This window comes from Psittacula echo (genome assembly GCF_963264785.1).
Source record: "Psittacula echo genome assembly, chromosome: 3".
Classification (NCBI taxonomy): domain Eukaryota; kingdom Metazoa; phylum Chordata; class Aves; order Psittaciformes; family Psittacidae; genus Psittacula; species Psittacula echo.
In genome coordinates, this window is record NC_137736.1 from 29,664,098 (window position 1) to 29,679,759 (window position 15,662).

Below are 15,662 nucleotides of genomic sequence, written 5' to 3' on the forward strand. Positions count from 1 at the left end.
ATGAGGGACGGGGATGCGGGGCAGCACCCACGACGGAGACAGGTAGAGCTCGGGCAGCTCCTCCCCCTCCTCTCCTGCGTGATCCTCGTGTGCAGCGCCGAGGTGGCGGCGCTCGCCGACTTCTCAGGTACGGGGCGGGCAGCGGGAGGGCCGGGACCGACTAACGGTCACCCGGGACGCGGTGCCCGGGACGGGAGACGTGAGGGGGACGGCGGGGTGGGCAGGAGGAGGGCACCTGCGTCCCCACCGCCGGCCCCCCGTATCCCCTCGGGAGGGGAGCCCTCGTATCCCGGCACTCCCCGGCGTGAGGCGCGCCCCGTATCCTCGAACGGCGCCCCCGGCAGCCCCTCGTACCCCGGACTGGCGCCGGCGGGAGGTGCCGGCGGTGTCCGCGGCGGGAGGCTGCCTGCCGCCTGCGCTCGGACCCCGCCCGACACTGCTCGGAAAGCTGCGTATTGACCGGCGAGCTGCAGGCACGTCGTGTCCCGAGGACGGGACACGGGCCTGCACCCAGGGAAGCATGGGCGCATGATTCAGATGTGCCGCGGCCGTGGCACCGTGTGAAGGAGGGGAGGAAGGAAGAGTGGGGGTGAGGTATTCCAGAGAGGTCCGGTGGGAAGGGACTCTAAGAGTTGGACTGCCAGGTTCTTGTCAGCTGCGCGGTGGAAAGCTGTGCGTGAACAGGCCAGGGCCTGACCAAAAGTGCGTGGAAGTCCCTGGAAAGATTCCCACTTTCTCCTGGAGACTTGGAGTCGAGCCCTGAGCGAGCCGTCCTTAACTCCGGTAGCGAACAACTGATGCTGCGCTTCTCTCCGCCGAGAGAGCGTTTCGCCTTAGTAGCCCTGTGATGGTGAGAGTCACTTCGAAGTGAGCAGAGGCACGAGCTGTCATTTGGAAATTACGGAGGTGATCCGTGCAAGGCTGCAGTGTCGGTGCAAAGTGAAGTGGCTGTTGAAACTGGAAAAATGTCCATGTTTTCACTAGAACAAAGAAGCAGGTTTTATTTTCTCTTTGAGAAATCTGAGCTTTCGTGACTTTTCTTGTGCTCCAGGACATCTCACTGCTGTTAGGAAGTTACTTAGAAGAGCGGTTTCACTCCTTTCTGTATCTCACAGTAAGCACAGCGTATTCCTGGCAGTTTCAAGCTTAAGGAGTTGCCCCTAGGGCAGAAAGCAAACGTTACCCTTAACGAGCAGAGCAGAACTTTCCAAAAGCCAGTCGAGTGCACCGGAACAAAGTTAGTGTATAATTAATAGTCCAAATGTGTTGTTACCCATATTCATAAGTTCATGTTAATACAGTTCAAAATGTTGGTGGTGGTTCTGTAAAAACTCTTTTCCCAACAATAAGAAAATACTGTTTGTGATTTTGTTATTGTGTCCAAGTCTATAAGCCTGAACACTTCCAAGCAAGGAAACACCAAACATAAAGACCAGGATTATATACTTGGATAAACCAAGTTTCTCTTACTAGATTCCTTTCACATGTATAGGGCTTTTAAATGTTTGCTATCTCATTCTTTAGTGACTTTTTGGCTTAACTGCTGGCTTGTACATGTTAGTTTTGGAATCGCATGGCAGTTCTCCACAAGAAAATAAAAAGTTCAAATTTTCCCTTTCAAATAGCCGCTGAGTTAAAAAATATCCCTATAGTTTATCTAAGAAAGTTCCTCTCACAAAAGTCCATTCACTTTTCAAATGAAGTTATTTAGATAAGGTTATCCAAGATATGTTTCAGAAGTACAACTGTATTCAGTATTCATTGTGCACTCAACTTTCCAAATAGGTAGAATGACCAAGGCAAAATGTTTGTCTTGCCACAGAGATCAGTATTAAAAATGCCATGCAGAGAATTCCATCAATAAGATGTAGAAAAGAAAATCATATTCCAAAATTCTTGCCAGATTGGGAAGTTTCCAGCCTGAACAAATTCTGCTCGCTTTTTCTTTTTACTTGTAACATGGGGATCTAATCCAGAATGACAGGAAAGACCATACAGAGAAGTTTTTGGCTACTTCAGAAGTAGGTGCTGTGGGCCAGGACTGTCAGAAGATGACACCCCATAGTGCCATTCCCAGTCTGATTAATACCTGTTAGAGAATTACAAGCTCTGTAAGAGCAGCTTCAAGCTGAACTTCTAGAGTTGCTGAATTTCCTTATTTGCTCCCTCCTTAGCAGGAACAGCGACTTGATTTTCATAAGCTCTGTTGAATTTACATGAAAACAAATCTACCCTGTTTAAAGGGGCAGCACCGAGCAGCTTACAAGGTGCAAGCAGCTCCTTGGGGATTATCCTGATGGATGAGGAGCGTGGAGCAGGCTCCCTGTGCTTTACCCACCACCTGCATTCTGTTTTCTGGAAGGGATCAGGTCTAACCCTGCCTTTCTGAGGGTGAAGCTTCCAGAGGGCAGGTTATAGGTTTCCACGCGCAGCCCATGCCATAGCAAATGAAACAGATCTGCACCTTGAATGTGTTCTGCATTATTTGATCAGGTTCTGGGAATTTGGGAGTGCACAGACAATTGGAAGGATAGTTGCTTAAATTTTCCCTTCTTTTCACAGATTTTAGGCTCAGATTATTAGGCACATACTTTTTTGGGTCATTGTCTTTTCTACTCTCTGTGTTTCCAGCATCAAATCTCTACCTCAGCAGCCCAAGCTGTTCTTCTCTCCTTCTCCCCGCACTCTCCCCACTCTGACAACTTTCTATAATCACTTCCCAGACTGCTGTCAGATTGCAACAACTGCATGTGTAATCTTTATTGTTCTCTTCAGGTAGATATTAAATTGTGCTAGCTATTCTAACCTTCTCAGAGTCCATTTGTTATTCACAAGACCTAGCTGCTTGCCTGTAACAACACAAAGATGACCCCTCTTGAGGTCTCATGTTTTTGGCAAGGGGAGCAGGGAACAGTATATATAGATAATGAAGGTTTGGTGTTTGGTGTGGGTTTTTGTTGTTGTTTTGTTTTGTTTTTTAGTGTTTGACTTGTATTTATTTCCGCATTTATAAAACTGTGGTAATTTTTTATGGATCATTCACAGAACAGCAGTACAGTATTTATCCCTCCTTTTTCATAAAAGAGAAGTTGGCAGCTCTGGCTGTGAGTAGAATCTCTTAATTTGGTTATTGCAGGTCAGTTGCTATTGTGGTTTTGTTACTACTCTTGCTCTTACAGGATATACAGCTGCAGATGCTTGTTCTCATATGTTTCTCAGTCTAGCTTTTAACTATGATTTAAAAAATGTTGGTGTGGCCTTTTTTTCTTTTTATTTCTTTTTTTTCCCCCTCCTTCTTTTTTTTGGAGACATTTCTTCACTGTGCAATAACATTTCGTGACTTGGTATGGGAATTGGTATTTTCTAGGAAGAAAAAATTTCTGAAACAAGACTCCAGCAGCAGTTGTAAATCAAACTATGAGGAGGACTCAGGGTCAGTAAGCAAAATTAGTTTCTCCTTTAAATAACAGGAGATCTTGGAAGTAAAGTAATGTTGATACACAGAATACTTAAAGAGCTGCACAATCTAGTATTGTCTAACAGTTTGGTGAAAACAAAGAGCATATTTATTAATTGCATTGGTTATTGGAGGTGGAGGTTTGCTCTGAGATCTGCAATCCTCTGTGATTCATTTTTAAAAGTGGCATCGAAGCTTCTATGCCCAAATTTGAAACTGAAAGGTGAAGGTTTGGAAGAGAAGAGAAATTTGATCCGCAGTCCTTTCCTTAGATTTTCATGCATATTGGTTGACCCTTTAGCTAGGGAATTTTCTCCCCCTGATGCCAACTCTTCAAAACACATCTAAAATAACCTTTCACCAAAATATTTATTCATGTCCACAGTTTCATTCCTTCTTAGCTCTTATCCTCATGCTGTTTTCCTTAGTGATCGTTGCAGCTTTCCCATTTCAGATCAGGTCCCAATCCAAGAGACTGAAGCCTGTTGTGAATTTTGCTAATTCTCTCATCTCTGGGAGCCAAAATCCTAAATACTCTGGGCTCCCAAGGGACTGTCAGAAGTGAAGAGGGACACTTTTTTTGTGTCAAATCAGGCCACATGACAGCTGTTTCCTCACAGCTCCTGTATGTTCAAGAACTGGTTCCCAAAACGGGCAAAATAAGGAGCTGTGAAAACCACCGAACTTATATACTGTACTTAATTTATATACTACATATATATACTATACCTATATACCTATGCTGGGGCTATAGAAAGCTCATCTGTCTGCTACCACTGCTACTGAGGGAGAGTTGGTTTTGCTGGGGATGGTGGCATTTGCTGGGGAGTGTGTACCTTCCCAACAGCAGGAGTCTCTGCTCCTGTGTCTCACCCCCCTGCCCTCCTTGCTAGCAATGGGAAAAGTGCTCAGCTCTCCCTGTGTCTCTCTGTCCTAGCCCTGCACCTTCTCTCACCTTTTCCCCATCTGCTGTAAAAGTGAACTGACCTCTTATCCATCGAGGAACAAATTCCTTCTCTCTGGCAACACTGAAGAACACCCATTCACTCTTTTTTTTTTTATGCTACTTTCTTCCTCCTCTTCTTTTCTCCATGCAACTTCGAGCTTAGGCTTTCTGCTTGAACTGGCCTCCTTTGCTCACTTCATCAGTCAATCTCCCTTTCTTTACCTTAGTCCCAGCCAGGTTTTCTGGACAGCTTTTAAGAAACATGGCTGTAACCAAAGATCAGAAATGAAGTAGCTGTGTGATTGCATAACTGGCTAAATAATGACTTTTTGGATGTGAACAGAAAAAGCAGCCGCTGGTTAGGTAGAACATTTTAATCTTTGTTTGCTGGTCAACTTTTCTTTCTTTTCCCAGAATAGTTCAGACAGAGCTAAGCACTGCTTTAACTCCATAGACTTGCTCTTCTAACCTAACATCAGAAAACAAATGGGTCTAATAAAAAAGCAAACCAGTTCACCCAAGAAACATAATCTGATCCTGTGGCCTTTCTGCATTAAAAGTTTCCATTAAGTTCTGTGGCATTCTCCCATCCCAGATTCCCCCAGGCAAAAGGAAAGCAAACAAATGCTTCAAGCAAATGCTTTGTTTGTAATAATGTGGCAGGATCAATCATGACCAACCGCAATGATGCAGAGGTTTTTTTGTTGGTTTTGTGTGGCCAGATAAAATCCTGTATAATTTTCTTGAGTCAGTTCTGTTGACTCACCATGGGAAGTGGAGCTTGACCAGGATATTTAAAGAGGTGTTAAAAGGAGTGATGTCAATGATGCATCGTCTTGATACTGCCTTGTAGAACTCACATGAAAATTTTGGTTGCTTTGTTTAAAGAAAACAATTTCATTTTAGAAACATGTTTCATTTCAGTAATATGGGAGTTAAACCTCAAAGTCTGGTTTAAAGTTTCTCAAAGTGGAGCGAGTTTGGATCTGGGATTTGTTCTGTGGAGCAAAGAGGCATGTGTCAGAAGTGACAGTTTAGATCATGGTGCTGAGATCCAAGATTTTGTTTCAGGCCTGTCTCTGCACTTCTTTCTGCTTTCCTGAGGACACGTAGTTTATGAAATCCCATTTTAGATGTGGATTTTGCCTAATATTTTTTTCTTAAATCCACTAAGGAGATTTAATTATCCTTGTTAGAGAAGTAAAAGTTCTGGTCCTAGTAAGTTCCTATACATTTTTGGAACATAAGCAGCTAGGCCATCTTACCATCCCCCAGAAAGGATACTGTTCCTAAAGCTCTCCCAAAGTGAGTTAAAGCATAGTGTGATGCTCCTACAACAACAGATGTTACAAAATTCAGGTATGAGGCAAAACCCTGTAGGAAATCTACCTTCCTGAGCTCCACTGCTCAGAGACTGACATGTTTGAGTCTGTCTTTCAGATTCTTACACCTTTGGGGCAGGAACTCTTTTTGTTCTCACTGTGCAAATTGCTGGTACCTGACACATCATATGTTATTTTTATTCAAAATAAATAGCAGGGATTAGCTTCCGCCTGCCTTCCTATTACATCTGCTGCTGATTCCCTTCTTAGTAAGACAGAGCTTTCAGACATTCTCAGCTTTATTAAAGAAAGGCTTACAGACCTGTTTCAAATAAATACTCAGATTTTGATGGAAGTGTCCCCAGACAGAGAAAGCACTGTCTGACCAGTCACCAGTTATCAGAATTCTGTCATCTGCCAACCATAATCTACAATTAAAGTGGAAATATTTTGCTATATTACCAAACAAAGAGAAAATAGTGTCTTAAAGGGAACTGAAGAGCAGAAGGAGGCGAGGTTGTGCCTTATTTGTTCAGCATTGGTGAGTCATTTCATCTGAATTTCTACGCATTTTAAGAGTTTTGTTTCAAAGGTCTATTGTGTGGCTTCTGGCAACAAATTAAATACCAGTGATATTTGGCTCTTAATTTAGAATTAATTTTAAAACATCACTCATAAGACCTGATTGAAAGCCTGTGGTCGCTGGAAGGATTCCCAAGGATTTCACTGGGCTTTGGATAAGGGTCTCAACCCACAAGTATCTGTTTATTTTTCTTCATTGTATTTGTTCTTGGATGGGAAGACCAGCATTAATTTCTCAGACTAGTTTTGCCTTTTTGACTTTTCATTTCTTCAGGCTAAAACTGAGTCGGAGACAATGAAATGTTGTAAAGAAAACCATCAGGCTAGGAGGACATTTTTTGCTTTTCTGGCTTGGGCTTGCTGAACTATAAGCCATCACAACAGTGTAGATCTGTGAGCTGCCGGAGGATGGACTTCGTGATTCAGTAGGCAAATTCCCTGATCTCTACTTTACCTGATATTTTCAGTGTCACATATGAATGGGTGTACGAAAAATGCAGAATTTGAGTTTCTGTTTTCTGAGGAGCTGGCAATGCACAGTTCTCATGGCAATGAACCCTCTCAGGTTTGCATAGATGTTCAAGTTCATAAATCCAGGTTTTCAAAGAAATATTTTCCTGTAGTCCCTGAGGTTCTTCTACTCACAGTGTTTGGGAAGATTATGACTTTGCTTTCTCTTGAGCATAATGATTCACGCGTTCTGCCTCCAGAAGCGGTTGCTGCCCACTGAGCCTTTTTTCTTATTAATGGCACTAGAAGAGGCTACTTTGTCTCCAGTCAAAAGAAGCATTTTTTCCAACGGCAAAAGAGAGTCTTGCAGTCTCCCTTAACAGTGTTGTATGTCCTGTGAGCATCTTAGGATATGAGGGAGAAAGTCTTCCTTTTCTACTGTAATAGATCCATATTAAGTCCCAGGACAAGTGTTCGTCCCTGTGGCTTTATGGAACCGCTGAGAGAAGTATAACTGACTGTAGCATGGAGTTTACTACAGACCAGAATCCTTGGGGATTAGTAATAGTTTGCTTCTTCCTAGCACAAGAAGAGAAGAAAGAAATAAAGAGAGAAAGTGAGTGAGAAAAAGGAAGTGCATAGGGATTTGTCTGATTTCTGGAGAAAACCATTGAGATACAATGACAATAAGCATCACTCCTAGGAGACAACACAGAGAAATATGAAACTGTAGATCTGAAGGAAACAGAGAACAGCTGTGGGAGGATGTGAAAGACAGAATAGGCATCTGGTCTGTGAATGCAGGACTCATGGATTTTCCTGCTCTGCCAAAATTTAATTCGCATAACTACAAGTCCGAGCTGAGTGGCGTGGATATGAAGAGGTTCTGTGGTCCTGGAGAAACAATGCCCATTTGGCATAACTAGAAAGTTACAGGAGATCTCTACTTCATGATGTCTTGGTTTTGTTTTTCTAAGAAGAGCTCATGGCTTGGCTTCTTACATATGCTGCCACTCACTGAATAAACCTTATTCACATACTAGAGTTTGAATGTGTTTTTACACTCAATTATCTGCTTGTTACCTGAGTCCTTCCTCTGGCTTAAGTGCAACCAAGCTCTTTCTTAATTGCTCAGATTAAATCTTGCTCAGATCTAGTAGGCAGTGAGAAGTGGATTCAATAAGATAGTCATGATCCACACTATGATCCATGAGGCATAGCTATGAGGGAAAAATTAAACAAGACAATTTCCTTAGGAAAGCACACATGTTGATAAATCAGTTCTTAGAAAACCTAACTGATGTCTTCATCAATGATGCCTGCTTTGATTACTATACTATCCCAAAAGCATTTTCATGTTTAACTCAAAACATTTTGTTATTGAAGACTTCATCTGTCACTAACGCCAGTGAAAACAAATTGCCCCATTAGCAGCAGGCTGATTAGTATAAGACCACTGTTTCTTCAGCAGCCAGTTGACTTTTAGCATTAGTCAATTAGATTGAGTAGGAAGTGATAGTTCTTACTTTGACCTGTCAGCTCAGGCTTCAGCTTTCGTGAAAATTGTAGAAACTTTATTTCTTTGAGTCCTGTACCCCTCAGGTTTGAAACTGGCCATAGTAAAAGTTTTTAGTTGAGTAAGAAAATGCCAGATGGACAGAGATCATGATCTCATAAGCTTCATCTCCTTCAGAAGCAGTCAACTCAAAACTCTCAAGGACTGATTCTAAGAAAAGTGATAGCTTTGGATGCTCTGAAACCAAACTAGATATTTGGAACTGGAAAGTTGGGGTGTTTTATGGTCACTGGCTTATCAATGAAACTAGATTACCTCTAGTTTTTCTAAGAGAACATCTATCCCCACATCAAAAAGGTTTAGATAATACAAAAACCACAGTGACTGTACAAGAACTCTTTTCCTTGCATAGCAAACCAGCTTTTCATGCCATCTCCTGCAGTCGAAGCAAACAGATGATGTTAGTAGGATAGCAGATACTTGTAAAGAGTATGAGTATTGAGAGGAATAATGGGAAAAAGCACACTAAAAAAACCCTCAAGCAATGAAGGGAAATTAAGTCAAATTAGTGACTATGCAAGAAAACGTATGTTAAGCAAATACGGATTTTCATGTGTATCTGCTGGGTGAAGCTGTTATGCTCATTTCTGAACAGTGAGCAGAATAAACAATGGTTCTGCCTAAGGGTTTATCTTACTGTTAAAAGACTGTAAGACCAAGTCTGGCTGGAATGACTCAGTATGCTTACAAGGCACTTGAATGAAAAAGAATAAAATGATGGGGCAAGAAACAGTGTCGTGAATTTCAGAAACAGTGTCTTCCCTGGGTCCTCTGTCAGGATTACTAATTCTCAAAAAGAGCTACCACAGAAAGAACTTGCAGACAGCCAAGGTAAGAGACTAAACAGAATTACAAGAGGCAGATCCTTGCTTCTGTGAATGCAGCCAAACAGGCACTGTCATATCCATGCACAGAGCCCAGCAGTGATTGTGCAGAAACCCTGAACAGCATGATCTGTGGCATAGCTGCCTCTGAAGACTAGAGAGGGGTATGGCAGAGGGGATGGGGAGGAAACTTAGGGCTTAATTTCTCTTCAATGCTTCCTTCACAAACCAACAGAGAAGACACTGCTGGAGAAGTACTGCAGCTGGATCTCAAATAACAGTAAATAGATTGATGCTTCTAATGGTGCTCGTAGCAGAGTTTATAAACAATTCTGTTATCACCACATGAGATCTCTTCCTTCAAACTTGCCAATCTTGCTTGTGTATTTTTAATGACTGTTGGCACAATTCTCTATGAAACTGCGGGAGCTGATGTAGTTTTACCGAATGGATTAGCCTTCTGGGACTCCCACAACAATATGTGTGCTATTTCAATCTATTTTGATCTAAAATGGAATTGTATGTCTTTAAAATGAGCCAGCAAATTGCTGCGCTAATTAAGCTAGATTGAACGATGCACAGGATCTAATATTACTAAATCAGTATATGAAGGCTCGATTCTGAGAATCCTCATAGTCTGTGTGCTACTTGGCTTCAGGCTCTAAATATATTACATTGCAAAGCTGCTTTCTTGCCAAAAAGACATTACATCAGTCAACACTGAGATTGCATTTAATATGTGCTAGGCATTAGACTCACAGCTTGAAATTCTGTTCTCCTTGATGCTTCTGTATGGTGACATTCATGCCAGAGCAGTGAGGCTGGGCAGAATGTACACATTTCTTTTTTACTCTAATGCTGACAACTGAAAAAGGCCTTGTGTTAGTGTCCTCCACCATAAGGAATAAATCCAGCAGATCTAAGTACCCTGTACTATCTTGTGCCATACGTGGGAGACGTAACACATCTCTTGGCTGACCACTTCCAGGCTTTTTGGTAGTCATTTTTTTTTTATACTTTCTAAGTTCCCAGGTTTTCAATATTTTTGAAAGAAAGAAATGTCTTTCTTTCCATGCCTACGGGTTCATTATATTATTGTTGCTATTCAGAGCAATAACACCAGGAGCAAACATTGAGTATAGAAACTAGAACATTTTAAGAGCTCTGTTTCACACAAAGAGCTCTCTATTTACAACCTTTATTCTCTTAGGCCAGTTACTTTTGTCTGTCATTGTTATTACAGTTTATCAGTCCCCCTTTGCAACAAGAAGTCATCAAGAAGGGTTAAAGCTTTGTTCAGCTGCTCAGCCTCAGTGTTTTGTGTGTTTTTCTGGTGCTATGTTTCTTTATTTAAAGTTCTTTGTCAACACAGTGGATGCTGTGACTAATTTGGCTAATTCTGGAAGAAAGGATTACGCTTGGATTCTGCATTAGTGTTTTGAGTCTCAGTAAAAAGTTACAATGAGTGAGTAGTCTGGGTTATGCAGACAGTTGGGTGGGATGATACCTTCTGGCCTTCAAATCAATGGGATCTGTTGCTGTATGATTCAGGCTTAACTTCTGAGCCAGTCCGTAACGTCTTGTACATCATTTTGTATGCAGAGCACCCCATACATTGCTTATGAATGTGTATCTTGGATAAATGGGAAAGCTCCTAGTGGGGCTTTCACACAGAGACATAGAGATGTTACTGGGACACTGCAGTTATTGCCAAGTTTTTCTAATTTAGGCAGTTCTCACAGTAGCTGACTTCTTTTTTAAATAAAATTTCATACTATTTTAAAGAAGAGTGACATTTATGATTTTTGAAGAAAGAGGAAATCTATAGTCCTCATTGCAGAGTAATGCTTGAAAAAGTGACTGCCATAGCTAAACACGACCTCCCCCTCCATCACCCAACAACCCAGAAAACAAAGAAAAAAAACCCCAACATTAGTTTCAAAACATTAAATCATCTGAGGATTTGTATAGGATCCATTTAAGATTCTGTTTGTTCGGGGTAAAAAACCTCATAACTGACAGGTCTTCTGGTTTCCCTGTGCAGATGCACACACAGCCATGGCCTCACTCCATCCAAGCTTGGGTGAACCATCATTGTGCTCCAGCCCTCCCCATGCTCTAATTTCCAGGGGAAGGGAATCTCCTCGTGTGCTGGCCAGAGATGAATTAGCAATTGCTTCCCTGCCACACAGAAGACCAGGATTTAGAGGTGTGTTGTAGCCCAGGCACAGCCTAAGCTCTCAGATAAGCTAAGCTCTCAGATATTAAAAAAAACCAAACAAACAAAAAAAAAAAAACCCAAGCAAACAAACAAAACCCTGAACAATTTTCTCAGAATTCAAGCCTAACAGATATTGCTTAATTAAACAAATAAAACCCAAGAGAATCTTCACAACAAATAGTGCCCTGAAGTGTGGGTAGCCCAGGCAATGTGCTGGGTCAGTGCCTAAAAGTGACACAATCCTGCTGTCTGGTTTGGATGGTGACACAACCCTGCTGTCTATTTTGGATGACCTGATTTAATTGCGCCAGTTGAGAGAAATGCAGAAAAGGAAGCATGCCTCAGAAAGAGTGACAGACCCATTCAACTGTTACAATGCCCTCTCTTCTGATAATCACGGCTGCTATTAATTGTACAGATAAGAACATATTTTTCCGCTAACCTTACATTGTCGTTCAGCTGAATTTGCTGCCTCAGGGGAAGTGTGTTTCTGTACAGAATCTGGTAAACAATATAGGGATACTTAAGGTCTCAAGAAGATGAAGCTTTCAACTAGGGTGACTACTAGGCTATGGTGCCCAGGAAAGGAGGGAAAGCAACTGTAAACTGCTCCCTCCTGTGCAAGCACCACTCCGGGACCAAGGTGAGAGGCAGTAACTGCTAAGAAAACTTTATTTGCTTGCTGAGCCAGGCAGACAGCACCTCAGCATGTGAAGGGGGCCAGCATGAGGAGAGGAAAGAACCTGGAGTTTTTCAGAGAAGAGCAAAAGGAAAATGTGTCTTTTTGAGTGGGAATTCTTTCTCAGCATAGGCTGTGAGCAGCCCATTCAGCACCACTCTTCGCAAACAGCTGACCAGTCCACCTGTGTCTATATAGTCTGTGTGTATAGTAATAAAAAATGCAGGTTTTTGTGGCCTGCCATGTGAGACGAGCAATTCAGATGCTAGTACGTCACCACTTCTCTTATCAGAGAACATTAGGTTTCAGCCGTTTTCCATTACTATTTTTATCCTTTATTGTGTGCAAATACACAGGGATTTTAATAACAGCAGTAACTTTAAATGCTGCTTAGAAGGCCAGAGAGCACGATGTGTTATTTTCACCAGTCCATCCAATGCTATTTTTACAAGTGAACCATATCGCTTGTACAGAATCAGAACAGAATTTTTATAAAGGCATTTTTTAAAGGATTGAATAGTTGCAATTGTTGGAGAAAGGTGCTTAGATACTGGGTTAGGAATTTGCAGGATCAAAGTATCAGTTAAGATGCCAGGGAACTCATCCAAATCACAACATAGCTGATACTCTTTAGGGAATACTGGGCTGTTTTGTATACAGCACTCTTGGCTCCAAGTAACTTAAAACCTGAAGAATTGAAATGATTGCAAATATCGGGCTAAATCTTCCAAGGTGTTGAGTGCCCTCAAGTCATGTTGGGCTGAATACTCTTTTACACTGTGGCCCTTTATGCTGTGATGGCAATGTCAAAGGTATTCAGTGGCAGTAAGTGCCACTGGAGGCCCCTTTACAGTATCAGACTGTAGCAAAGTCACTTGGGTGCAATTGGGCATTCAGCCCATTTTCCTGACAACACTCAGCACCTTTGAGGCGCAGGCTAACAGAGGAGTGGCTCTGGCAGGAGAGCTCAATTATTTGTGGTCTCAGTTACAAAGACAATCTAGGGGATGGATTTGGTTTGGGGTTTTTTGGTGGTGGTGGTTTGTCTTCTTTTCCTATTATTATTTTATTTAACCTGTGAGAAGCTGTAGGGATTCCTGCTGGTCTGGTGCCTTGAGATCTACACTGCAAATACAGGGCATGAAATTCACTCCATAACCTGATTTTAGTGACAGTGCTCAGACTGAGTTCAATGAGCTGAGGGACTCACCTGCATCTCTGCTACACTGGAAGGTGCATCTGGCAGACTCCTGTCCTCTCTTCAGCTCTAGATGAGGAACAGCAACGACAGTAACAGAGCAGGTTTTCACTTTCTGCAGACCCAGTAACTGATAGGGGAGCTGAATTCCCTATGCACTTGCGTAGCTGAAGCTTGAAATGTTGCCAGACAACTGAAATACTTTATTTTCATACCATTCACATGCGTATTCAAATGTCCACTTAAAAACCTTTTTTGAAATTGCTCAGCTTTGGAGAAAGGTTTAAGAAGGGAAAAAAAAAGTGAAAATTAAATGGCATGAGCAAACTTTTTCAGTATTTTCTTTGAGAAAACTAGTTTTTGTTTTAGTGATACAAAAAACTTGTCATTCTGGTTCTGATTCAGCCACTACAACAAGAAAATATGGCTTGGGTTTTTTTCTCAGTTATACTGAACAGTAATAATTTTGCTGTCACCACATTGAGGTAAGGAAGGCTTCTGAGGAGAAGATACTAGCTTTTGCCTTTAATTAGACCAGTTGTATGTTTGGAAAGGAGGCAAAGATAGGAAAATTATAATTCTTAAAATTAAAAAGCTATGTATGTAATCATGATGTCAGTGTTAAAACTTCTACAAATCTTGTATCAAACAATCTGTGGAAGCTCTTAGTGCTTTCTCCTTACTCAGTGTGTTTGGTTTAGAGAACTTTGGGGTTTTTGATGTGAGTGTGGATCAACTTGGTGTTCTAGAAGTACAGAACTGATTTTAGGGAGAATTACACAGAATTTAATACGTGTATAAGAATAAGGAAACTATTCAAATATGGTTATTGTATGCACATTAATAAAAAGTTTGTCTAATAGTGGAAGAATTACTAAACAGATTTGCTTTGAGAGTAGTATATTAGGTTGTCATGAAACTCATGGGAAAAAAAGTGGATTTGAGTCTAATTGCCTTGTGTTTATGGATGAGGAAGGATATTGCTTCATTTGTAGAGGGGTATTTTGTATCCTTTCACTCTCCTGTCCCTCACGCCTCTACTTCCCCTTCACCCACAAACGTTTCTGCTTAAAGACAGATTTCAATCAAGCATGACAGAATGGTAGCAATATCAAAGCTTTGTAATTATAGGTGAGGAAATTCTTTGAATTAAATTACCCTTAATAGTTTTCCATCACAGTGCAAATTTGTAATGGTCAAAGGCAGCAGCCTGCATGTTCCCATTGAAGTATTCTGCAGAACAGAGAGAAGGGCAGTAGAAGGTTAAATTTATAAATATTTGTGCTGATAACATAAATCTTGGCTAGAGACAATACAAATGAGATAAAAATCAGGAAAACAGCTGTTGTTAGCTCTGCTACTCATGGACTTACTAGAAGATGCAAACGGATGGTACAGCTGCATACAGATCCTACCTCTCCCTCTCCTAGTAACATCAACAAACTCTCCAGCAAATACATAATACCGTGTCTTACTTCTTGGTTTTTGTCCAGCACCTGTGGTGTCCAGCATTTATGGACCACCTTTCCTCTGTTATCCTAGCATCTGATTTAGTGATACAGAGGGAATCGATCACTTTTATTACCACTTGTGTGAAACACAACTGCCTAGGAGTGCAGAAGTTCACAGCATCAGTTTAAGAGAAGATCTAAGGAATACCTTTGCCAGCTGGAATGCAGGAGTCTAGCCCGCAAAACCAAGTGATAGTCTGTTTGACTTATGCAAACATGCCCTGGGATTGTTAGCAATCACGACTGGCAGGGGCCTGAGCCCATTTATTGTCTGTATAATGACATCTCCGACACAGTGCCACTGCTGGAGTTCTGGTAGGGCTCTGACTCACTGTCACGCCACCTCTTGTTTTCCAGACCCTAGCGTTACTAGTATGTAAAGGTTGACCCATTCACAGAAGAACCATGTGGTGTGGCAGTGGGCTGTATGTATAGCCTTGACTACAATGCTCTTTCCAGAGACTGGTTGTGGGTTTCTTATTATCTAACAAGCTTGTCATTTCCTGTACTGGTTGTAACAGAGCTGAATATTTTCTAGGTTACCTAACCAAACTTCTGCAAAATCATACTGCCTATGCCTGCGATGGGGAACATTTGAGTCTGCACTGTCCTCGGCATTCAACAATAAGTGTTCAGTCAGCATTTTACGGGCAAGACTACCACATGTGTAGTACTCAGGAGCCTGAAACCAGGATAACAGAACCCATAAACTGTGTGGCACCCACTTCTTTGCAGGTATCGCATGTTGTAAAGGTTCTTAATGCACAGAATGCTTTTGACAATGTCCTGGTGGTGAGCTATGCTGTGTGAAAACGGCAAGTGTTCACAATATTGTATGAAATGACATCATGTCTATGCCAGTTTACCATCAGAAGTATTACAACTGAAAGGGTTTA

At 41.7% G+C, this 15,662-nt stretch overlaps 1 protein-coding gene across 2 annotated transcripts in view; it reads left to right on the forward strand.

Moving 5' to 3' along the window:
- The window catches only part of EVA1C (eva-1 homolog C), a gene marked incomplete at both ends in the record, with an annotated part of 39,155 nt that continues 23,493 nt past the window's right edge, over positions 1–15,662 (forward strand). Inside the window, 2 exons of one of the 2 annotated variants that reach the window (XM_080612650.1) lie at positions 1–127; positions 15,305–15,501. In XM_080612650.1, coding sequence (XP_080468776.1) covers positions 1–127; positions 15,305–15,501 — 324 coding nt within the window. Of the gene's footprint in view, positions 128–15,304; positions 15,520–15,662 lie in introns of those variants that run through there. The other variant, XM_080612651.1, reaches the window with a different exon arrangement.